The sequence below is a fragment of the Porites lutea genome, chromosome 3 (genome assembly GCF_958299795.1).
Source record: "Porites lutea chromosome 3, jaPorLute2.1, whole genome shotgun sequence".
NCBI classification, from domain to species: domain Eukaryota; kingdom Metazoa; phylum Cnidaria; class Anthozoa; order Scleractinia; family Poritidae; genus Porites; species Porites lutea.
The window spans coordinates 30680950-30707179 of NC_133203.1; the positions used below are offsets into that span (position 1 = coordinate 30680950).

At 41.3% G+C, this 26230-nt stretch overlaps 1 protein-coding gene across 1 annotated transcript; it reads right to left on the reverse strand.

The window, feature by feature from the left end:
• Window positions 1-130: 130 nt before the first annotated feature.
• On the reverse strand, window positions 131-26230 carry LOC140930909 (sacsin-like). Its single transcript, XM_073380629.1, has 10 exons — window positions 26128-26230; window positions 21204-21248; window positions 20092-20192; window positions 18406-18516; window positions 16296-16443; window positions 14514-15504; window positions 13533-14128; window positions 1757-12933; window positions 1368-1647; window positions 131-1088 (listed from the first exon to the last, which is right to left on the reverse strand). Coding segments are annotated over exons 2-9 (13404 nt in total). The 5' UTR covers window positions 21205-21248; window positions 26128-26230; the 3' UTR covers window positions 131-1088; window position 1368.

Below are 26230 nucleotides of genomic sequence, written 5' to 3' on the forward strand. Positions count from 1 at the left end.
AAAAGAAGCAACTGTGGAAATTTATTAAATCTTGACTCAAGAACTTTACACTTCTTGATACTGGCATAAGCTTGTTTAAAAAATTTTATTTTCTCCCTGGGGAAAACCCAAAGCAACAGTTGAACTGGAAAATAGCAACCGTGGAATTTTTATTAAAACGTCACTCCTGAACATACACTACTTGCTATTTTACTTAGCTCCGACATAAACTTATGTTGATCGCTTGGTAAGAGTACATCGGTAAATCGGATGTTCGACAACACAATACCTAAACAACAGTGTCCACATTTATGATGGAAATTACAGAAAACTAATTCGTCTGCTTTCTTAGATTCTTAGATAATTACTCATGTAACGGTCAACCGGAGCTAAATTTTGAAGGTACTGATGAGGTCGAGAAAAGTCTTTTGAAGTCCCCTAATTATACGTCAACGCAACTTTACATCAACCGCTTTCAGTAGAAGCTACACTATTAGACGGAAAGAAATCTCAAAGAAAAAACAAAGGTATCCAAAAGAGCTCTTTTGCACATATTAATGAAAGTTGTCTCCAAGTAGTTTTCCTTGAAATCTTTTTTTGGGCAGCATTCAAGACACTGCAACAAAGGTTCTAATGAATTTTACTTGCTAGTTAACTTGGCAACACGTTAAACGACCATCAATTAGACGTCACTAAAAACTTGACGGATACCTGAAGAGTACTGTTCTTAATTTAGGTACAATAAGAATCGTTAAACAATCCCCTACCTTCTACAATAAGCTACCAATAAACCCTTCTCGGGATAAAATGAGTGCGAAAACAGCTTCATTTGGGTTATACGCAATGAAAGGTTAGTGGTTATTTTCAGTGTCCCATCATCATGATATCAACTAATCACTATACGCAAGATATTGCTCTAAGGACCAATACATAACATCTTGCATTTAATGTCTAATTAACCTTAGCTGTTACTAAAATGTTAACGTAAAAAGCATATAGATTGACATCTTGTTATGGCTCTTTTCCTGTAAGACGTCTGTAACGCATCTTGTCAAGCTTGCTCCTGCTGATCGTCTCCATTGTGAAGACAATGTTGGACGAAATCAATCCTGATGTAAAACAAACAAAGAGGATTTATTTTCTTACACGCAAATCAGTGTCCATAATATAGCTGGTGGATTGTGAGAGTCATTCAACAGACGTTTAAGTCTTGGAAGTCCCTACTCCGTTTAGGAACAACAGCTAAAAAGCTCTAAAACCCTTCTTAAAAGAAATAGCTTATCCTACTAAACTAGCTCATATGTAACGTTTTCACAGAATGTGATATCTGTTGTTTTTCAGCAGCTCAATGATTACTTCAAACATTAGCTTGGTTAACTGACGATTACCTTACGACACTCTGCTCCTAACAATTTGTAGAATCTCCGTCGCTGCCTCCAATGCCTGATGGGCGTCTTCTTCTGTGTAAACATCGTTTGGAATTTTTGGATAGTCCAGTCGATCAGGGTAGCGCATGCGCGTTGAATCACCTACACATCCCTCGAGCTGGCTTGAAACAGTTACCAGTCGAGAGTCGTCTAGTATCAAGGAGTTCTGGACGAGGTTATGAACGTTGGTCTTAAAGGCATCTGTCGCGTACTGTGCAGCCTTCAGCGCTTTTTCTGCGGCCTGTAATCACATAACAATCAGCCCTCCACGATAACATTGAAAAGGGAAACATGAAAGAAATAGACTTTTATTGCTAACAAAATCACATAATAAATACTTCAACTCATACCTGATGGCACTTAAAGCATGCCCATTCGTAAGAAGCAGTACCAGTATGAACGTCGTTCGCAACGGCGTTAAGGTCAGCTTCGGCCTGTCTAAACCAGCGCCTCGCCTGTCCTGGTTGGGGATTCGTTTCACAGAAGCTAGGAGGAACCTCCCAGGTTCGCGTTCTGTGTCCCCATGTTCCATAATGTCGATAGTATGTTTCTTGGTACTCTCGGCGGCGAGAACGGTACTCTCTTGCACGCGTCCCCCAAAAACCAAAGTAGGCACCATATGAACCACCACCGTAATGGTAACTCTCGCTCCTTTCGCGCTCACGTCTACCCCAACCTTCCCTCTCCAAACGTTCAATTTCGTTCTTTATGTGCTGGAAAACCTCGGTAGAGAATTCCTCATTTCCTGGGTTTTTGTCCGGGTGCCATAATAGAAATAGTCGCTTGACAACTTGTCTTCTTCTGTCTTCTGAAAGCCCCCAAGCCTCTTCTAGTGTTTTGGTGATCTCTTGAAATACTTCATGTTTGCAATCTATATTTGTCCCTTGATGACCTGATGAAACGAGTGCAGCGGGTGCTATCTCTTGAAAACGGTAAAATTTGTACAACTCAGTTGCTGGGACAACTTTTGGTGGTTTGTCGTTTCCAACGTTGATCTTGTAAGACTTTGTAATGAGACTAGTGTCGAGATTTGAAACTTCCTCGATTATTACAGCATAAATGTAAGTTGCATCTCCATCTTCAAGTTTTAGACTTGGATCGTCTACTTCGTATCCAACGTATTCACCAGGTTTAAAATATGAAAAGGCTGCATTGAGAAGGTGTTGTTCGGCAATTGGAATAAAACTACCTGGTGGTGGTAAGATCTCTCCTTCCTCCCCATCATAAGAATCATCTTGGTGTATCTTCATCATGTCCAGAAAAGAGGAAATCTGCTCTGGTTGACTTTGCAACATCGGAGGAATGAACATAGCGGCGTCCCTCAAGAGTCCCTTACATTCTTCTGATATCACCTTGGCTAAATTCAGAGCTATTGCCGATGACGTTTGCTGTCCATCGTCAACAGCATTGACATATACATTCCAAATCTCTTCACTGGACCTGCTAACCTTCTCCACAAAGTATGGCTTTTCCATCTCGCTTCCTGGAATTTTGATTCCTTTGTAGAGTAGCTGAGTAACAATTTTACTCATTCCATGAATCTCGATACTTTGCAATCGGTTTTTGATAGTGGCAACGACACTCTCATCTACCTTTTCTTCGTATTCGCGGCTTGCGTGACGAATAAGTCTGATAATACCACGACAGAATTGCGGTGAATGAAGTGACCTTTTTAGCGAAACGGCTGCGCCAAGATCAAATCTATCGCCCTTGTCAAAAGAATCAGTGAATTTCTCTATGACGACGGTGGACAAAATTTGAGGACGTAGGGCCTGGGGAAGGAGCATGATTAGATCCTTGTTATTGGAACCCTTTTTACACCGCACCTTGGCCTTTGAAAGGTCCACCAGGAAGAGCTGATCAAACCCTTTAATGCGTTCATGGTAAAACGGGGCATCATCAAAGAGAAGGTCCGCTGATTTTTGCAACACGACAGGTGGTGAAAGGCCATCGTCTTTGTCAATAAATCGACGTGTGGCTGGCAGGTAAAGTGAGGACAAATTTTGGCCATCGTTCGAATGATCTTGAAGTGCTTCAAAAATACCTCTTTCAGCTGTTAAAGCGCACATTTTCTCATTGGGATCTAGTTGTTTCTCCTTACATTTCTGTTTAAGCATATCTAACACCATAGCGAAATGAGATACATTCACTACAGAAGCACAGCCCAAATACTCAAACAAGTCCTTAAACTGAACAAGCTCCGCTGGTACCCTATAGAGGTATGGCTGAATCTCAAATTCCTTGACTAGTTCAATAACTATTTGGTCAACTCTTACGAGACGCCTGCCTTCTTCAACTAAAATACATGGTGTTTGTCTCAGTTGGTCTTTTGCAAAAGAAGACGAGGTAGCCTTAGCTTTCAAGAATCTGTAGATTTTCATCATGACTGAAATTCTTGTCGTCATCTGATCCGGAGTCAGGTCCTCCCTCTCATTTTCTTTTTCCAAGTGGATCGACACAATTTGGCAGTGCGATGTAACAAGCTTTACAGTTGGTTCTGCCAGAATTCCTAGCTCTTCCATTGCTGCGCAGCAGTAGTGATCCATATTGCTCCAATGAAGTGCATGCATCAGATACTGATATTCCCTCGGATTTGCCCATTGAGGAAGAAGAGAAGCCGTAGTCCAAACTATTTTGGCATGCTTTTCTACAACAGAACCGCGGAAAGAAATATAAGTTGGCTTACCGTCATTTCGTTCACCGTACGGTCGATATATTGCTCGAAGGTTTGGCTTGACGGGGTCTGAAGGGACAAACTTAATATCACAGATAGCTTGAAGAAGGCCTTCTTCTACAACATTGTTCCTCTTGAAGAGGTGTGCAACAAGGACTTTTGACTTCAACTCAGTATTCTCTGCGGGCTGCGTAACGGCTTCGTTTGCGATTTTCAGGGCAAACATCTTGAAGAGATCTTGAGAAATTTCGTAAATCAATCCGATACGTTTCAAAAACGGCAACCATTCCTCACTGTTAAAGGGTTCTGGCGGAAACATGTCATCTGAAAGCAAAGCTTTGAACACCTCGTTCTCTGGATCATAATAACAGTTTGCCTTCACCAAGGCACCGTCGCTAGAAGGAATGATATTTGTAGTTTTTAGACAATACAACAGTCGCTGCTTTTCATCCTCCTCAGCAGATATTTGGGTCAAAATTCTGTCACGGATGTGCTCAAGATGAACTAGCCTTGCTTCACTGGAGAAGAAATGAAAGAACTTCAAAATGAAGTTGCAATACATATCAAACGATGAGGTGGATTCAAATTCCAGAAAGTTTTGCAACTCAGAAAGGCCATACCACCACTTCAGAAACACGACATCACTTGCGCTTTCTAAAACTTCCATTCCTTTACCTGGAACGTCAACAGGAACTACACAGACGCTGTTGTCATCTATGCTCAAGAGTCCACCATGTATGGCCTCGTAAAAGGGAAGTCTTTTTAAGGGTCTCTTATCTCCTTCTGACAGGTCTTTCACATTTTTGCTAAAATACCCCAAAATGGTGCGACATTTAGATGCTTTCAACTTTCCATGAAGAGAGTGCGAGTTTCTAGTCATCTTCGCGTTCAGTGCTTTCAGGATTAGTTTTGGAGAATTAATCGAGGCCACCAACCGACAAGCATATCGGAAGGAACTTGGTTGTGTATATGAAGCATTTGTTGATAGCAAAACACGCCCATTAAGTTCAGGCAAACTAACCAACCGTAATATTTCCACAAGTTCCCTATTTGTGGCATCATAGGACGGTAAATGAATTACAGATTCAGACAGACTCAAGGGTAGCAAGTAGTGTTTCATTTGCACTCCAGAAGGACTTACTTCTCTTGGACTGTTTGCCGTTTCTGTGCATGGGAGAATGCACCATTGGGCCAAAGGTTCGAGTACTGTTCGAATGATGCGGGTTTCTTCCTCTTTACTGAGTGGCTGTAACACCACGCTCTCGTTAACTGCTTGGTTGTTTCTGGAAATCTCTTTTTGCTTTCTTTTCCACTCACTGAAGGCATCCTCTATCGCTTCGGCTAGGAAATTCCACACTCTGTTAACCCAGGCAAAATTTGGCTCTACGGCTTGATTCGGGTTCCATTCTACGTATTTCCCACTGTTAATATACCCTTGTGGTAGCGTTCGATGCAAGTTGGCTGCGAAGCTGTTAACATCGAAACGTTTAAAAACTGATGCTTTTAGACTCTCCGCTTTACCAAAGATATTTATCCTAACATGGTCATGGACAAACATTTCTTTACACCGTGGAAGGATCCCATGATGACAGGAAAGGAACTTGGGATCAATAGTGCTAAAGGCGTGCAGATGATTATCTTGTGTGACAAGTAGTGGAAGGCCAGATAGCTTTTCCAGAAACTTTTCGCTGTCTTTACAATAGGTAAGTATTGTTGTCACAGTTTCAACATTCTTGAATGGCGTATCCCTGACATCAACATATAGTGATCCAACTTTGCACAGAGGTATCTCACCACTGAAGGACTTGTAAAACTCTATTACATCAGAAGGGGAAACACAAAAAGGGTGCACACCTGATTCTTGCGCCTCTCTGAATACTGACAAAGAAAACGCCACCAAATTAAACCCAGTTTGAAGCAGAATTTCTTGGAATGAAGCCCTTTCCTTGTATAAACGCTCTACTTCCTTCGCACTGAATCTTCGTGTTTGAAAAGGACTGAAACAATCGTTTACCCCGAGACAGTTAAAGAACGCTTTGTCCTTCCCATGCCCGGTTAGGGGAAGCCAGGCGAGCTGACATGTGGGAGTAGAGTCCTCTGAAGTGTCGTCACGCAATACTGGAAGAAATCGTAAACACTTGCGGTCCATGTCCTGGTAGACAGATTTAACCAAAGTGGTCAGATATGGATTGGCTTGAGCCATAGAGGGAAACAGCCTCTCAAAGATGTCTACATTAGCGGCCAACCACTCTTTACTACAGCTGAGGGTAACTTCTTGGGAGGTATGCGTAACTGGCAGGTGATAAAAGCTCCTCACTTTGTCGAGAAGTGTGAGATAACATGAAGCTATGACATCACTCATCAAGACATTGTTCCAGTCACGTTTGTAGCCGCCACTTTCATTTCTCCAGAAGTTTGTTCTCGCCTCGTGGTCTAATGCAAAGTGACCATTAATATGCACTGGAAGATCCGTTTCGATAGGAAGCGGAAGAAAGCAGTACACCTTCTTCTTTCTTTCCACTGGCTCATTTTCAACGGATGAGCGTTCCAACAAGCAAGCTACACCACCTCGAGGAAGCATGCCAAGATCATGCTTTTGGTAAGCATCGATGATGCTGTCATTTACTTTGCTTTCAAAACCGATCTGCTGAACAATTAGCCACCTTTCCTTGTTGCCGCTACTATCCTCTAGGTTAAGAACATAGGAGCACGTTTTTACTGTGGCTTCTATAGTTGACTCGTTGCCACTTTGCTTCATTGACTTTCCAATATCTTTCACGTAAGCAGAAAAAGACTGTCTTACCAGTGAATCCTCCTCGGATATTTCAGCTTTGACAAAGTACGAATTCACCACTTGTCCATTTTCGTCGATGTCGCACAAGGTGATCTTTCTAACATTGTTAACAAATAAGAGAACTTCAAAAAGCTCTCCTTTTAATGATTCCATCATTTCTGTCAATTTTTCAAGTGTTACAGGACGGTCAGATATTTTAGAACGGCTTGCCATCTCCTCAGTTCTTAGTGGAAACCGAAACATAGTAGAGTCTCGTAAGGGAAAATGATCGTCATTATAGCAGGAAAAAACATCTGGGAAGTTGCCTCTCAGCTTTGTTGTTTCCTTGAACATTCTTCCTGGTTCCCATTGATTCGCTTCTGGTACGTAAGTGCAATTTGGATCAAAAGCACACAAAACATCTCCAATCTCGTCACCACTTGAGGCAAATGTAGGGACGTCAGTCAAGTGGTAAACAGCGTTGAAACCCACGCCGTACTGTCCCGTTTTGTTGGGGTCATCGCCTTTGCTTCCTTCCCCGAGATTCTGTATTCCTTTGATATCCGCTTCAGTGAATGGTTTGTTATTGTACACGCATAATGCAGGACCCTGAAGTGGTTTCCATGAGTCCTCAAAAACACGTTCATCTGGATGTTGTCTTGGGTCTTTAATAAAACAGATCTCTGTTGCCTCTGCATCATCAGCATTCTGAAGAAGTTCTTTCAAAATTTCTTTTTCACATGGATAGGCTTGAAGTAGGCGCTGCAATCGATTTGTCAGCTTTTCCTTTTGTCCAAACGGAATTCCAAATGCAAAGCGGCTTAATGCTTCTGCTCGGCGTGTTTTTACCCCCAATGTAAGGCATATGGGATGGGGAATCATGCTGTTCGCATAGCACACATCAGTTTCATCAGAAATCCAGAGACAGTCTTGAATACAAAGTTTACTCGCAGGTTGCATTATACCTTGAGAGTCAGGAACATAAATCGTTTGTTGCTTGCCATCATCTACAACACAATCTGTGAGGCACTCACCCAGTTGACTAGCCAGATGAACGGCAACTTGAAGATTTTTCCCCTTTAGTGCTGAGTCTTCAAACTGTCTTTTCATTTCTTCCAAACAAGTGACGAAGTCGCTGGCCTCATAGAACTCTTTCACCCCAGCGCTCTTCATCAAGCTACCAAATGGTTTTGCGAGGTCGTCACGTAACTTATAGAGGTACGGACAGCAGTCGACGGGTAATTCGAAAGCAACATGTTTTGTATCAACAAATTCTCGTCCGACAAGAATGAACTTTTTATCTTGAAAAATAGTTTTCACTTGATTTTCGTCGATTTGTTCCTTATTTAAGGCTGCTTGCAGGTTCTTGTAAGCTTCTAAACAGACTACTTTCACTGTTTCAAATTGGTCCGAATTCAAACTGAAGTCTGTTCTCGAGGCGAAGTCGAGTTGGGTAACTATGTGCTGAAGAGTGACATTTTTGTCCAACTTTAAGAACTTTTCAACGTTTGAAGGAACATAGAGGTCTGCAATTGGTTCAGAACAGCAGACAAGATACTTCATGCTTTGAAGATAACCTTCCTTAGCTGACACCAATTGTGCTCCTTTCTCCGGGCGCAAATTGCCTCCTTTCCAGAAAAGAGGAAAGCCCTCTGGTTTTGTGGCAGCTGGAAGAAATTTGATTTGCAAAAGATTTTTATGGATTTCTTCTGGGACTTTGTCTTTAGTGCCAAGGTAAAGCTTTCTTTCTAAGAGATTTGTCAAAGCTTTGGCGCGCTCTAGAGCTTCTTTACTACTTTCTTCGTTTAAGATACTGACACTGTCTGCTCTTTCTTCAAATAAAACCCAAGGGGGGTCATCTCCCACCATTCCAAGCTGTTCAAGTTTAGCAAGTCGTACACAATCGAGAAAGGTTTTGGTAGTCCCTAACGGAAACCTTTCATCTCTTTCAAGAAAAAGCGAAGCTGCTGCCTTCTTTGGGTTAACAAGCTCGGAAGGGCGTTTAAGAGTTGTACCAGTGGGTGAAACTGGAATACAGGCATAGGCTTTAATCGATTCATCAAATTCTCCCTGTGAATCATCCAGTGCAAACAAGATCAATTCGTCACGCATTTCGGTCGGCACAGAATGAATGTTTGGGAAAAACAGTTCAGTGAAAAACCTACTCTTGTCGAAGGTTTTAGCCTGGATCTTTTCCTCGAGACCGTACTTCACGAATGATTTGAACACATCCACTGGAAGGTCAATGACTACTTTATCTTCGTTGACCAGCATCTGTAGAAGTGTAAGCGATATGTCTCCAACACGTTGATCATGACGAAAGTTTGGCTCCAGAAAGACCACTTGGTTGATGTCCACCCATCTTTTTCCATCTGAAAAAAGGCAAAAACCTCCACAGGCAACTTTTTCATAGAATGAACGGGCAAGTGGCTCACAACATCGTTCTACGTCATGCTCCCTAGGCCACAAAGAGTGAAAAGAGTACATAGTGGCAGCTGCCTTCATGTCTTCCAGAAGGTCTAGATAGGCCGCACAAACGCAATCCTTCAAAAGAACATTGTTCCACTCAACCCCAACGCAGGTTTTGTCATCCTCGGTCTTCTCCTTCAAATGGCGTCTGCTCGAGTCTACTGCGAATGCTCCATTTATATGCACAGGTAGACCACTGTGAATTGGAAGTGGAAGGTAGCAAAACACTGTTCCATTGTGATGCGGTTTACCTCCAGCAGCTATACCGCCAACAGGTTCTGGTAGAAACATCTCTCTTTCTTGAGGTATCAACTGCACAGCCACTGCAGCTGCGGGAAGAAGGCTTTTATCATTCACTGAAAATTTAAATGCTTGGCCTCGGCCCATTGACGATGCAACAAACCAAACTTCAGATACACTTTTTATTTCGCTTTTGTCCTCGAAAAAGGAGCGTCCACATTCGGCAACGTTGCTTGTTATGTCGACTGTATAGGCTGACTTCAGTAAACTGTCATTGATTTCCTTGACACCCCCAGCGTGCTTTGCAACTTCTGATGATGCTCGTAGAACGTTGCACTGTTTTATGAGGTGCAGAACATCCGTACTGACATTCCTTAAATGTCGTGAGAGGACGAGGGGTACGGTCAACTCTCTAATGATTCCTATTTTTGATAATGACTTGGTAACCTGAAACATCAGCTTAGGTTGTGTCTCTTCCGTTGATTCTCTAGGCAGATGGAATATACTTAGCTGACAGACATTTTGCGTAAATAAGAGCAAATGTTTGGCTCCACGCACGAAAATATCTAATAGCTCTCGCATTTGGTCATTGTCGTAATGAACGGCTTTAATCTCACTTCTTATGGCTTGTTCCTTGGTTCTCAAAGGGAATCGAAAAAGGGTTCCTGGGAATGAGTTGTCAGGTTTGTTCAGGTGAAGATCGCAACCAAAGATGCCATTGAAAGGTTTAAATTGGTTCCTAAACTTTCGCTTTTTCTCTGGGTTCTTGTTGACGTCTATTTTTATTCCTGGCTTGTTTTTTTTTCTGATGGCTTTTCCAAGATAAAAGGTGTTGGGATCAAAAATTACAAAATAGTTTCTGCTAAGAAACATAGGAACGTCCGTCAGATTATAGACTGTGTTAAAGCCAAGACCAAACTTTCCAATTTTTTCATTTTCTTGTTCTTTGGTGCCACCATTAAGTTTAACAATGTTTTCAAAATCCTCATTCCTAAACTCAGCGTCGTTGTAAACCCACAAAGCAGGACCTTGACATTCCTTCATTCCTTCGTCAATCAGACAGGTCATAGCATCTTCGTTAGTTCTTTCATCGTAAAGAAATCTGACCTCAGTGGCACCAGCATCGTCTGCGTTCTGAATTAGTTCCTTTGGCACAGAGAAGCCATCTGTGTATTCCTCCAAAAGTCTGTTTAATCTGCGAGTGAGCTTTTCCTCCTGACCAAATTCATCTCCTATCTCATCAGCTTCCAGCAATTGATTTCTACGCGTGCGAACCTGTAAAAGTTCCGCAGTACTATGTGGGATGTTTGGATGCACGAAAAAGCAATCCCTTTCTTCTTCAGCTGGTGTTCCATCTTCTAGCCACTCATGGTCACTGTACATGCAATCATTAACTGGTGCAAGCCTCAGGTAGGAATCTCCTTCTACGTGCGTTGGAATAAGGACTTTTTCTTGAATTTCTGTAGGTAGTTGTTCTCCATCTTTTGGCTTAATCTCGTTCAAGATGTCTGCAGATAACTGCAAATCTCTTTTCACCTCTGTGTTTCGATACTCGTGTCCAGATTCATACTTCTGTTTCATCAGGTGAAGAACACGTACAAAAAACAGAGCATCGCAGTGCTCTCTCATTCCAAACTTTGAAAAAAAGTTTGAAAACTGCGTCACCTCTGAGGGAAGCGAACAAATGTACGGAGTAAGATCAATTGGAGGCCTTTTAGCAAGAACAACATCAGGAGAACAAAAACCATCTCCATTCCAAATCCAGCTCGAGTTTTCAATTCCATGCAAAGCTTCCTTGATAGCTTCAGGATCTGCGACCTGATTTAGATATGCGTAGATGTCCTTGACAATTGAAATGTAATATTGCTTTTCGTCCGGAGTATAGTGAGTGACCACGGTTTTCAAATGTTGCACCACGTCCAATGAATCTGGCATCTTATCCCAGCCGAAACATTTTGCCAATTGCCTTGAAGAATCCACTCTTACAATGGGCTTCACTGTTCCGATGAGATTAACTTTATCTTCACATGTAACTTCCGTGGGCTTATAAAAGGGGGCTTTGCTACTTTTGTCAGCTGAGTAAAGGCTAGCAGGAACACCGAAGGGCCTCTCTTTCACTTCGGATACCCATGGAACGTCTTGCAAAAGTTGTGTCAACGTAACCCCTGAAACAGTTTGTTGAAGCTTCGTTGAGTAACTGTCTAAATACGAGAATATGGTTTCAGATTTTTGCTTTGCTTTCTCCAAATTTGACATTTGAGAGATCTTTTTGGCACTGCGGTACAGATCTTCTGCGCAAATTTGTTTGTCGCTCTTCATACCAAGTTTCTTTAGAACCACGAGGGCTGTGGGGTTTGTATACTGTTCGCCAACTGGAAAAACATCTTCTTCGGCCAGCAATCGTTTTAACAACTCAATCCTGGGATCGAACAGGTCCATAGCTTTTTCCCGTCTACTTTCACTCGGTACAAATGGCAAATTTGCAAGCGCTTCTTCAAATCGGGCATCTTCACTAGCGTAAACTTGAAACCGCCCCATAACGAATCCCATAATCCTGTCGATCTCTCCGTTAGAATAATTTCCTCCTCTGACATCAGGAAATACAACATCGAGAAAAAACTCTGTCGGTGATAAGCATCTGATGTCTAGCAGATGCGCCAAGCTCTTCGAGTCATCATGTGCGACGTCAATGAGATCCCTACGAGGAGGTACAGGATAAGAACCTTCTGGTGGTGCTGCACAAAGATCCTGCTCCCCAGAAACAAAAGATTTGTTTAGCGTCTCAAACAACGGAAGGCTGCGGAGAAGCTGCTTTGCTTGGGGTTCTAGCGACGATTCCTTTGAAAAGAACTTCCTTAAGGAGCGTTTGCCTTCGTCTGTCAATGAATGTTTGTTTGATCCTACAACCGATGAACAAGCTGACAGCGCCTTCAAGACACCATGTGGTGATGGCGGGTAAATAAATGCATTGACGACAGCAGGGTGAAGGGTTAGGTAAGATGGACACTGTTGAATGACAGCAAGGCCAAGATCTTTCAAAGATTGAATCAGCGTTTCATCGAGAAACTCATCGTGGAGACCTTTCACAACTATCTTAGAAGGCTGTTGAAGTCTAACAAGGCTGATTGGTACTTGTGACATGTCATGGGGAATCAAGGGGAGACCTAAGAACCCGCGGAGCCCATCGTTCGTGGCGAAGTTCGTCCTTAAGTAATTCCATACGAGCTCAAGCCACTCTAATCCTGGATGGTTGCAGGAATCCGATCCATGATACCAGAAAACTGTTTCACCTTGTGACCACTCTGGTGGCAACGATTTTAAGAGAAGGGAAACCACGTCATCTTGCCAGACAAACTTCAGCTGGGTACATCCTATTTAAACAGTAGAAAAAGTAATCTGTTGTTACTTTCGCCCCCACGTAACATGCACAGAACATTTAAAACGTTTTATCAATGCTTTGCATGAAATCAAATGAAGAATGATCCTCGCAGTTGTGCACATTTCAAATGCGATGTAAGATATAAGGGCGAGTTTATCGCGCGAATGGTCGCCCGACGAGATTCTGTCTAACTTATTTTTTGACAGGCAATGACGTCAGCATTGGATGTTTTCCCTGGTAGATCTTAGGCAACGAATAATCTCACCTAGCATAGAGTCCGGAAAACAATGCACTTTTCTGAGAATTCGATATCCATGTTAAAAGAATAGAGTTTCTGGTAACAGATTAACACTGCCATGCGTCAGTTGTTATAGTTTTTTTTCTATCCCCTTTATTTGATAAAAATATGTTATGTTCTTTAATAATGTTCAAATGAAAGTGTAACAGCACGACTATTGCTTACAGCACTGAGTGGGGCAGTTTGAAATATAATGTTCAGTCCCAGAACGATAGAATAACTTTGAGATTATCTTGGCTGAAGTTTTGAAACAGCTGTAGACAAATTTCACAACATTTTCGGATCGTTCATACCTTTCTTTGCAACTTTCTCCATCATTCCCAAAAGATTTTGGTCCAGGTTTTGATCCAGGAACTGGTGTTCTAGACAAGGAAACATTTTTCTTGGATGATCGGGTGAGCAGACGTACACTGCTTCGTCACAAATTGAGGGGGATGCAAAGCATTTGAAGGCACCACTGGATACGGGCAGCAGCTCCAGTCCAATTAGGTCTGCGAAGTTCTCGTCTATGCAGTTTAGAATGAACGCTAGAAGGTTCAACTTTTGCATTCGCCCAAGGTTCCTGTAGCTAGAAGGACTTTCCTTGAGGAATTGCCTCACCAACATGGGAGTAATCTCTTTGACGATTGGTTTATTGCGGACCGCGGTAAATGCCTTTAACACGTAGTCAGGCAAGGTAGCGACATTTTGATGTGCTTCCAGCAACACGCTGACGAGCAACTCCTTGGGCTGGTGTTCATCAAGTCTGTCTAAGATAGCGTCTTCCACTTTAAGCCACTTTCCTCCACTACCCTTAGTGTATATGACATTTGCAGCGCACAAGATCTCGAGTAAGGGATTCTGCAATCTCTTCCATTTCTGGTCGATGGCGTCGATATTAGGCCAAGCCCTACAGAATATAGCATTCAGAAAGTGTAATTAGTTGATGCACCATTTTTACCAAAAACTACAACCATATGTCAATATTGAGAGCAAACGTTTTTGCTAATGTCGAATCACTGTGATACAAACCTGGTCAAACCCTGAATTTCAGGACGTGTTGAAGAAGACCAGTCTATTTCGCTGCATGGGCGGCCAAAAAAGGTCTTATATTCCAAAAATTAGACTCTAAGAGCCGAGGGAATCGAAGAAAAATATATTCTATATTCCAACGAGAATGAGGCATACAAATAAGGAGAACTATCTACAGTAATACCAATTTCTTTGCATCATGTAATCTTTTACGCCATACATTAACTGAAATATCTTCTTTCATGGAGACATTTAAATCTTACCTGTAAACGGTCTCTTCTTGTATATTGTAGCTCTTCTCGTTGATTGCTTCTAGCAGCATCGCTGCATATGCCCTGGGTAGAGCCTCTTCCAAGAGACACCTATTCCATAGGAGGGACTTGTCAGTTAGCTCCTGATCTTCCTGTTCCGCGTTTGGAGATTTGATATAACGTCTGTTCTGACTCAAAGCAAAGAAGCCATTCACATGAACCGGCAAACCTGTAAGGCTTGTCCTTTGTACTGGTAACGGTAGGAAACAAAACACGTGACCTTGAATCTTTGGAGTACGTTCGCGAAGGCTTGCTGGTAATGCCATGGCAACACCAACTAAGGGTAAGTAACTGAGGCTTTGATCTTTAGCCAGGGTTTGAAATTCAGACGATATCTCCTCGCCACAAAAGTAGTTGGTTACGAGAAACGAATGACTCTGTCTGGTGGTTTCTGAGCCTTGAGAAAAGTGTACAGTCTCAACCGTGATCGGGTAGGTTACTTGGACAGCATGGGGCAACAGACTGCCAGTGGAGATCTTGTTGTGAAACTCCTTCCTCTTTTCTCGTACCAGATGAAGGCTTTCATCTGTGATTTGAACTTGAAACGTTTTTCTTGGTTTATCGTCGTACTCACCACGGACGTACAGCTCGATAGATTCCAGATGTTGCAAGAAAAGGAGGATCAAGTGTGCGTCAGCCATGAATCCTTCAAATAATGTGTGCACCTTTTCAGCGGAGTAGAGAGTCTGAGAAAGTTCAGAGGGTCGGTGTCGTAGTGGAAAGCGAAATAGAGTACCGTTGTACCAGCCTCTGGAGAAGACATCATCTGTACATTCAAAGATTCCTTTGTAAGGAGCAAACTGGTCTGGTATTTTTTCCATAACGTGACGATCGTTAATTATTTTCCAGCTGTGACCTGTTCGTCGATTTCTTCCTTCAGTAAAGAACTCCTCGTGGGGGTCTATAACACCTATCTGTGAACCGCTAAATATACTCGGTAGATCTAAGAAATGAAAAAGGAAGAGAAAAGTGAAGTAGAATGTTAAGGGTGTAACATCATGGATGAAAAATTACTTCTTTATTTGGGTGCGAAATTTAAGTCGTGAGGGTGTGAATTTATTTCACGCGTGAAATTGCAAAGTTGCTACTGCAACGTTCCATACATCTTAGTGCGGGGATTGCGTCCAGGTTAGATGCTACGAATAAAGATGTCAGGGTGTTACAAGACGGTGGGGGAAACCAAAACATACGAAGGAGCATATTATTTTAAACACAGAGAACGAATGGTTCTAACGCCGGGGTATTCTGTCCAAAAATTCAGACAGTTGTGAACTTTAGCCATTGATTTGATGTTTGGTCAAAACGTTGATTGATTCAGAAGCATTGAAAACTGAAGATTACGGTCGTAAATTTGTCACCAAGTGAGAATAGAAAAAAGCTTATTTTTTCCATTTCAGGTGAATAAGAAATAAACGAGATAAGGTTTATTCAATCGGCCGTAAAAAATGCTGCCCCCTCCTGCCTCCCCTCATTTTTTTTTCAATTTGCCGCCAAAATGCCAAGCCTTCGGGTGGTTTGCGCCAAAAGCCATTGTCGTTAAACTGAGAGAGTCTTGTCACCTTTGTGGGCGATAGGATAACCTCTTTGAGACCGATTTTTAATACTAAGGAATAGTGCTTTGGCTAATGGAGTAATAAACAGTAATGAACTTTGGCATAAGTAAAGTAATAATTCATTCCACTTCTGCCTGCTTTAATTACAACATCATCAGTTGAGGTATAATAGTTATCTCACCTGTGACGTGAAACACCGATTTGAAACCGAGACCAAACCGACCAACTTTCATCGGATCCTTGACTTTTATACTGTCACAGAGCATCCTGATACCTTTCCAGTCCTCTTTGGTGAACTCGGCATTGTTGTAGGCGTAGAGTGCTGGGCCCTAGTGGAAATAAATTAAAATTATATATGAAACACCTTCATTCTGATCAAAAGAGAGAAATTCGCAAAAGTTAATCAAAATATTTTAAAGCTGAGGTTGTTCAGTGTTGAAAGTTTGAGATATTACCAGTGCACTGTTAATTTACCAAACGTTTTGAAAGTTTACTGAGAGTTTGAAAACTGAACCTTGTTTTATGGTGGGTGCCATTTGGTCAGCATAACATTTTTCCGAAGCGAAAGTGTTTTCAACGAAACGAAGCTCAAGACATTACCTTACGAAAAATGAAAAGAAAGTTACGTCAAGGAACTATTTCAGACATCTCTGCCCAAATTTCTAATACCTTGTAAATCAAATTCCAGCAAATAAAACAAGAAAACGCCTCAGACGTTTGACCGTGGTAGATGAAACGCCATGCGTAGAAAACCACCGCCGGGGGCCGACGTTTTACATGAGGAGTTCTTTTATATGGCCGAATAGGAGGGTGGGCCCATATCACAGATATGGCTAAGAGTTGCCAGTCTTTTGGGCGGCGTGCTCAGATCTGACTCACAGCATTCGTTCTCGCACAATTTAGTCATATCCAGCCACAAGGAACTGCTCACTAAATGGAATGAGAACTCAATACCAGGTGGAATGTGCAAAAAAGTACGGCTGTCAGGTTTTTTTAAGGTTGATGTCTTTTTTAATTATTGATCGTAATGCCGGAAGACATTTTGTAGACGATAATGAGCTGTGATTTTGTCACTTGGGGTAATAAATTCTGCGGTAAGGGGCGGACTGTTAAAAAACTGATAAAGGGGAGGGGACATCGCCCAGAATCACGCGACATATCCGGGAACTTTAAGCGCACTCCCAGCGCCAAATTTAAAACGATGCACAGCGAACCGAGGCAAAACAAAAAAAAACCGCCAAAACTGTTTAGAGTGGCTCACGTTTTACACTTTTTAAAAATTATTAGTGTCAGCATATGGATTTTGTAGAAGAGACTTTAATAAAAAATACAAGACCGCTGGTGACTCTGTAGACCTTGTAGAAGTTCTGGCCTTTTCGCTGTGAAAATCGGCTACTTCAGTCAGTATTTTGTATGGGAGGTCACGTTTGAGGCTAAATATCTGTTCGGCAAGTCACTTTATTCATGCGTCAGCATATGGCTATGTGACCATTAAGGAAGACTCTCTGAAAGTTTGGTACGATTAAGTTGCTGGAAAGTTCTGGCTTTTCGTCAATTTCTAGAAGTAGTCCTGCTCGCTTACGTTCGTATTTCCCGAGGACACGCGCGACTTGGTTTGGAACTCCCGCCTGCATATTAATGAATTGAAACGGATCAAAATTTGAATAATTATCTCACACAATGTTCCCTCAAGCATTAAGAAAGACGCGGCGCTAGCATTTTAAATGTTAACCGGCTCGTTGATGTTAAAATGAAATGTCATATACCAAGAGAGAATAATATTCGCCTTACAAATAGAAAAACTCTTTATCATTTTTAACTCCGCGACCAACGCAATGGAAACCAATCGAGTAAAAGACCGCGTCTTTTATATATGAGCTGCTTTGACCGGTTTACGAAACTGAAACGCAACGATAAAATAGAGGTAAGTGTTCCGCTCATTTCTTTTACCATTTGACAAATATTTGTCCGGCCGTCGCACGCAGTCAGATCTAATACACTTTACGCATTAAACCAGTACGGTGATTGACAGCTACCGATTCTTTTACGAGAATAGTCGGTCTTTGGCTGGCTCTCCGAAAGCTTATTTATTCAGTTATTACGCCGCACATTGAGAAACTGCGCACTGTAAGTATATGTCGCAAAAGACAATAGCATTCTGGGCGATGAGAAGAATAATCAAGCAAACCACCAAATAAAGATAATTCTTACAGAAGGAGTGAAACAAGAAAGATTATAAAGTAGCACAAGATCATCCCTTCTGAGAGATTAAGACAACATTGGCAGATTACCTGAAACTGCGCAAGTCCTTCGCTATGCAGTTTCTCCGTTCCATAGTTGTGTAGGTCATGGAGGAATTTTACTTTAGTTGCTCCTGCATCCTCGGCATTTTGGATGAGCTCCTAATTAAAAACACGCATATTTAAACAGAAGCACCTTAAACTATATAATCTATCACTCACCCATACTCTATACGGACTATTAACTTTAGCTTATGGCATCTCGCTGATTTCATCTTATCTCTTACAGATTAATTAATCCCAGACGATACGATTCAATCAAAATCAATAATCAATAACATCAATAATAGTCAATAAAAATCAACAGTAGTTAATTGATTGATATTGAAAATCAATAAAAATCAAAGCCGCAGTCTCGAGTGATTTTCCGAATCGATTTTCATTGATTTTCATTGATTTACATTGATTTTATTAATTTTTATTAAGAACTAAAATGTGTTGTAAGTCCTATAAACCCCGGGAAATAAATCCATAAAAAGAACCTCGAATAAGACCAGGGATAAAAACATAAGAATGGAAATCGTAATTAAATTTAGCCCCAGCTGTAGCGTGATTTGTTTAAATTATTCTACAGACTGTTTTACTTCTCGGCTTACTGTACTTATGCAGAAATATCAACTCGATGTGGCCAAAGTGGGCTGACAAGATCCGCTTGAAGATGCCGAAGCTGGCCCGGCTCTTTCACTCCAAACTTTGAATGCGTTACCGTGTTCCACCTTCTTCGTGAAAAAGGAAACCACTTCCCTAGCCTGCAAGCAAGCTCTCCTATTTGGGCGAGTGAAGCGAGCCTCGCGAGAATGCGCGAGCAAGCGGCCCCTCGCTCAAGCGTTCTCGCGAGGCTCACTTCGCTTGCCCAAATAAAAGAGCTTGCTCGCAGGCTACCACTTCCCCTTCCTTTACTTTAAAACGACAGTGGTGATACCCCTTGACTAAACAGGAAGTACAAATTTCTACCGACCTAGCAGCGGTTGTTGTGTTTGCAACCACACTTAACCAGCGTTTAAGCAAATGCCTACCAGGGTTTTTACTGTTTCACAGTCAGCTATTGATAATCAATCGCAGTCAATGAAAATCAATAACGTTTAGACTTCCTCTGTTCGTCTGTTCTTGGGAAAATCACTGCATATCCCTTCCCATCCCGTCTGACCTCGCTTCATCTCATGCATCGCGTTTCGTCGCATCTCAGCTAGAATCTTTCCATGTCATCTTGCTATTCTTATCTTAATCCTCTATTCCCAACCTAAGCCTATCTTATCTTATCTCACGTTGTCTCATCCCTTGCCACCTCATCTCCCCAGGGGCCAACTCCTCGAAAAGCCCGGTAAATTTTCGGGCCCAAAAGGCAAATTTAAAAATCAAAACCTGTTGAATAGTATCCAGTTCCTAGTTCCAAACCAGTTAATGTTGTTTCGTTAACTGACAGTTTCACTTTTTAAAAAAACTTGATCTTGAATGCAACCATGGGAAACATAAAACAGCTTTCCGGGTTCGAAAAGTTACCGGGACTTTCGAGAAACGGGCCCTGATCTCATCTCGTTTCCCTCTTCTATTCCAGTCCGTCATGTTGTCCTTGTTACTTTTTTACAACTTCTGAAGATACTCAGAAAACGGTAAAGGCGAAATTAAAAAGGAATACCTCTCTACTGTCAGACACTACAATGTTTCCACAATTGTTACCTTCAATATCTGTCCATCGTCAGGGTACTGATCTAGGATGGTCTTCAACTGCTGGATCAGCGATGGCTGAATGAGATTAAATCCATCATCATCTTCTTCCACTACAATTCAAAATATTTCATTTTTTATCTTGAAAGACAAGGAATTGGTGGAAGATAGCTGACTAAAGACGCACTCAGACGTTTTACGAGACTGCGTCACTCCAGACGTGCCCACAAACTTCAAGCAAGAGGGTTGAAGGCAACGTCCACGCAAGACCTAATGCAAACGCATATATATACGCATTCATTACCTCTGTTCACACGATACTAAGAGAAACAAAAAACTTTCTGGCACCCAGGATAACACGATACCGATATTTAATAATTTATCCGTAGTTGTACGCCGTATTTGTTCTAGGCTGTTTGCGAAAACGTCCGTTTACGATGATTCACGCATAGGCGGAAGCATCAAAAGCGGAAGATTATTAGAAACTCAAAGGGAACAAGGTGGGGATAGTTTCACAATTGAACAAACAGAATAAATCAGTGAGAAAAGAGAAAAACGGAGGATTCACCACCCAATCAAACCTTGTCCAAAATTTTCACTATTCCAGTTATATTACTCTCCCGGAAAGGGCATCATCTCCTTATTCTAACTCGAGAATTTTCGTTGTTTTGTCATTTCTTCCCCTTAAAAGGGCATTTTTCTCACTATTCCAACTCGAAGATTTCCGTTACTCCAATGTCGTTAGGGTGAATTTAAGTCTAAAATAGAACGACTGCAAATAAAATAATTATTCATAGTTTCTTTCAGATGAGATTGTGAGGTTTAAAATGAAAAAGGTTTCGCGCTCGATTTAATACCCAGTTTGATAAAAGTGTTTGGACGACACATTTTCACCTTGCCCATGTTAAATGATTTAAGGCGCCGCCACTTTGAAGAGAAATACATTGTACTGTGAAGCGAACTCATTAGTATCTGCGGCATGTACTGGTAAAACCGTTTTTGTTACCTTTAAAGGGGTGAAATCAAAACCAAGCGTCTGAAAAGCCTACCAAGAAAATACTGCAAGGGTTTAAACAGCTCTCTCGGGGACATATTATTAAATTATTTCAAATATTGTTACTCACTTGTTCTCAGCAATTAAACCTCAATCGCTCGCAAGAATGTAGCATCTGGTGGACAGAACAAAGTTCACAGTCAGCACTTTAAACAAGTAGAGATTATGTAATAACGGCCAGTGTTCCCTTTGACTCCATGTTACAACTGATGACCCTGTTAATTGCTAACTTCATCACGGTGACCATGACTCTTACTTCTAAATACGCTTAGGCAACAGGGGGAAAACTGATTTATTCATTGTTATCCAAGGTGAATATATACTGGATCACATATCCTCAATGGCCACAGGGTATATAACAATGCCTTGCTTATCATTCCCACGGGCAAGGCCAGGGAGCACATTCTTACTATTTGAGCGCTAATTTCTATGAAAATTCTCCGTCAACAGTGGTACTCTCGTCTAGTATTTTTTTCCGTTTTAAAAACAGGAATGGGATTGGGTTATACCGTTCAAAACAAATACTCTTCTCTTAACTTAAAGCCTGGCACTAGTAATCAAAACCGAACCGAATGAACGAATGGTACGGAAAAGTCCGGTCGTATTGGCGAAAGCGTGCCGTATTGCCTTTTGTCCCAAAATATTCTACCGCGCCGGGATGAACCATTCCTACCCGAGTTTCCGTAGAAATAGTAACTGCGCTTAGGATCCCATGTTAGACTTTTCCATTGTTTTATTGACCGAAAAAAAACCCGAATCTTGATAGGGTTGATGTTATTGAATAAGTATCGGAAATGTTTAGAGAGATTTTACTCAGTTGAACCCTGAAACAAATGCTAACAAATAGTGGAAAATAGCCCAAGAGGTCAGGTAAAATCACTCTAGTAGATCAGATAGTCACATACTGCCGGGAAATGTACACCACCGACAACGAAAGGACCTCACTTTGACTTTAGAAAAACACCAAAAAAAGGTTCTAGAAAACCTTAACGAACGTAGTAAATGTTATTTATAATATTATTGTATGTTAACAGCACCTTTTTTCGCCCACCCTGCTATTACGGACTCTCGCTATTACGGGCATAAATCGCGGTCCTGAGGGTGTCCACAATAACGGGAGTTGACTATAACTGAATCAGTTAACAACAACTTTCAAGAAGGGAAGCTGGTAAAATCCCCATTTTGAGCACTCGATGTACGAATACAGATAGCCTGCCATGTTTGAAAATTTGAGCACTATGCTTTTAAGCATCACTTTTAAAACAACAGCATTATGCCTAAGATTATGCTCGAGAAGTAGAATTATCCTTGACTGGTCTTGGTTTTATTTGATGCCCTTTTCCATCCCTGTAGCCAAAAAAAATACTTCATAACTTTGAAAGACAACAGTCAGGACAGCAGAGCTTGATCCTAGCTGAACTGGCAGCCATGAATGACAGACAAGTAGCTAGCCTTAACGCCTTGAAACATGCCTTGAATTAGCAACCAAGCCTTTAAATATACTGAATCCTTAGGCCCTGTTCAGACGCCCAACTTTTCATGAGCCGAACCTAACACATTGAATTAAGTAGTAGTACATGAAAAGTTCGGTGTCTAAATCAATTTAAGGAACGCCTGTTCCAATTTGGAACGGCTCTGCCGTTCTTTTCGCCTAACCTGGCCGAGAATTGCGCCTTTTGAACCGCTTTGATTCAGACGCCGAACTTTTCATGTACCGAACCTAATGCATAAGTTATTATAACGTATTTTGTAAGCAGTGTGACCGAAATGGGCATTTTTCGCCTTTTGAAGACCTCTTTGCACTTAGGTTAGCTGCAATTAAGATGGGCGTCTGAATCAGTTTAGCTGGTCTAAATAATTTGGGTCGGCCTTAATTCGAATTAGGTTCGGCTTATGAAAAGTCCGGCGTCTGAACCGGGCCTTACTAAAAGCACTTGAAAGCGAAAAAAAATTCTTATTACAGTTATGAAAATATTTATTTTTATCATCACTATTATTTTCTATATGGTACGGTGGCCCGTAAGGGACATTGCAATCTTTTTGTTTTCTTAAGTTATCGCGCGATAATTCAAATTTATCGCGCGATAAAATGAGCAGTTATCGCGCGATAAATGAGAAAATTTAAAAATTATGGCGCGATAATTAGTCAGTTTATCGCAGTAGTAATGAACAAAACTGACAAAATAAGAGAGGATAAAATACAAATCGGCGACAAACATATCTACAGACCTCTCTCCCAACCCATGGTGAAAGAAACGCACAGCAAGGTCTTGCGCCTAATTGCGGATCTTCACCGTGAAAATCATATTGATGACATGACAAGAAAATGGCTATCTCAAACACCTAATCTCAAACACCTCATCCACAATTCTAAGCAGAACCGTTTTTAAACCTACAGTTTGGAAACGCTACATTGACGATATCTTTTCCTTGTGGGACATAAGTAAACCAGACATCGAAACGCGAAGCGTACATCGAACAAGCAAACTTACATCACCCAACTATCAAATTCACGGCCGAAATATCTGACACTGAGACTGTGTTTTTAGACACGGTTGTATACAAAGGCACAAGATTCAAGGAAAAATCTATCCTTGACGTAAAGACACATTTTAAAACAACGGAAACCTTCCAGTACACACATTTCACCTCTTGTCACCCGCCGAGTGTTAAAAAACGATTTGTCAAAGGAGAAGCCTTGAGAATCCTACGAACAAACTCCTCAAAAACTACTTTTCAGGAAAATATTTCAAATTTCAAAAAACGCTTGATTGACAGAGGCTACCCACAAACTATGATAAAAAACCCTCTATCAGATATAAAGTTCACGGAGAGGGAGTCTGCACTCCTGAAACATAACAACAAAGAGGCCTTTCGTGACACAGTACCAGCCCTCAGTGTCTACTTTAAAAGAAGTTTTACTGAAAAAATGGAATCTTACACAAAACCAACTGTTACTTCGCCAGATTTTTTAAAGAACCAAAAAGAAAGGAAAATCCGTAAAGGACATGCTCGTTAGAGCTAAAATCAGTCTGAGCTAAAATATAAAAGGTTTACACAAGGTTTCACGCCGGTATAGATGAGCGGCCTGTCACCCCTTGCATTTTCTCAAACAGACTAATTACCGCGCGATAATTTTTAAATGTTCTCATTAATCGCGGGATAATTTTTCAATTTCCTCATTTATCGCGCGATTAACTGACTAATTATCGCGCGATAAAATGACTGATTATCGCGATAATTCAAAGTTATCGCACAATAATTTCAACTTATCGCGCGATAAGAAAAAATATATTGTAACGTCCCTTACGGGCCCCCGTAATGTGGTGAAAAAATGCCCATAACATACTCCATGGTCGAACTATAGCATTTTGCCTAAAATTATGCCGGCATAATATGTAACCAACCCTAATATCCACTGGATTTTTCATCAAATATATCAACTGTTTTCACAGAAAATGCTCGTTTTGGTTCCTTCTCAGAAGACAAGAATTCCTAGAAAACCGGAAGCTGTTCCGAGAAAAATCGATCCAGGGTCAGCGACGACAAATGGTGCATTCACTATTTCTCAGAAAACTGTAATGTAATCTGTTTACCGACTGAAACACCGCGCCGGCCGGTGTCTGTTTTTTGCTATTAAAAGTAAATTTTCTTTTTCTTCTTCCTTCTTTTAAGGATTTAAACAAAGATGAAATTTTTGCTAGATTTTGATTTTAAATTAAACCCAGCAATGTTCAAATTTCCCTGCAAAATTAATATCTCTAAACTTGATATGTTTTGGCTCGGTCTTATCCTCTGTTCAAATGTCATGCACACTGCCATGGTGACACTGTTGTTCCCGGCTACAGATAAACATAACAGGTAACCTTTGAGTATATTGTCTTCCTCATTTCAGACGTTTTTCGGCGCCAGGTACGGAAGTAGTGGGAATTATAAAAATATAACTGGCAATCTTACCCTATTTTGCGGCCTAGGAACAGTTCCTACTAAACGTAGACTGTGATGATAAGACGACAGATTTTAAAAATTCTTCTTATATTTTGTACTTGAGCGAAAACGCCGCCGCTGATTAGTAAATAAAGTCAGCAGAGATAGAGAGTCTCCAAACTGACGAAGAAGAAGAATCCTGCGGGCGTCGCCTGCGTGCAGCCGATTTCATCTATTTCTTTTGTTTCACGCGGAAAAATACAACAACGCTTCTCGTGTTCAACCTCGCTCTCAGGATATTCATTTTGAATAAATTCTGAGCAAATAAAAATAACCGCTTATGTCTGCAGCGTCTTGGTTGAATGGCCGGAGACAACACTATCAGGTCTTCGAAGAGCACAAATTGGACATATTTGTTTAGAAAATTCTTTGCCTACATCTTTTAAGAAAGAAATGTTGTAAATTATATCGCAAGATTTGATTTTTTCACGCTGCTGTGGCTACCAGAACATATTGAAAAACAGCGGTTCGAGGCAGTAGCGATGGCAGACGTCCCTTTCCGAGTGCAACGAAGGACACGTCTGCACGCAGGCTACCGTAGGTGTCAAGTATCGGCTTTAATTTAGAGTAGACTTTGGCGTCTAATATCATCTTGAGGCTTATGGACTTTCAATTTCGGAAGGACAAGGTAGACGGAGGATGAACAGTAACAGACGCGAAAAAATTTTAAAATACCGGCAGGGCTGCTCAATCACAAAGCAGCTGACGTGTTAGTTTCCACTTTATCAGACCTTCTTCTAAATATATCACATGAACTTTTGAGATGCACAACATTAAAAAAAGCAGCAGATTTACAACCGTTAAATGATTTTCCGACAGGGTCTGTCGACCCACGATATACACGTAGCTGCTTTAAACCAGGCTAATATACAACGCCGAGTTCAGGAAAACCAGAAACCAACCGCAGCGATTTCCATATTTCACAGATTTCAAAACGCGGCCGATTCTTGCGGTCGCGCCGGCTATACAATTGCATACCATGTAAATAACTCTTTTACCGACATTACCTTTTATTGTGTGTGAATCCCATTAATTCTTGTTCGTAGAATTTAAGCCAGCAAAGCCTCGAAGTCCTAACATGCCGATTCCTCGGTAGGCTAAACACCTTGG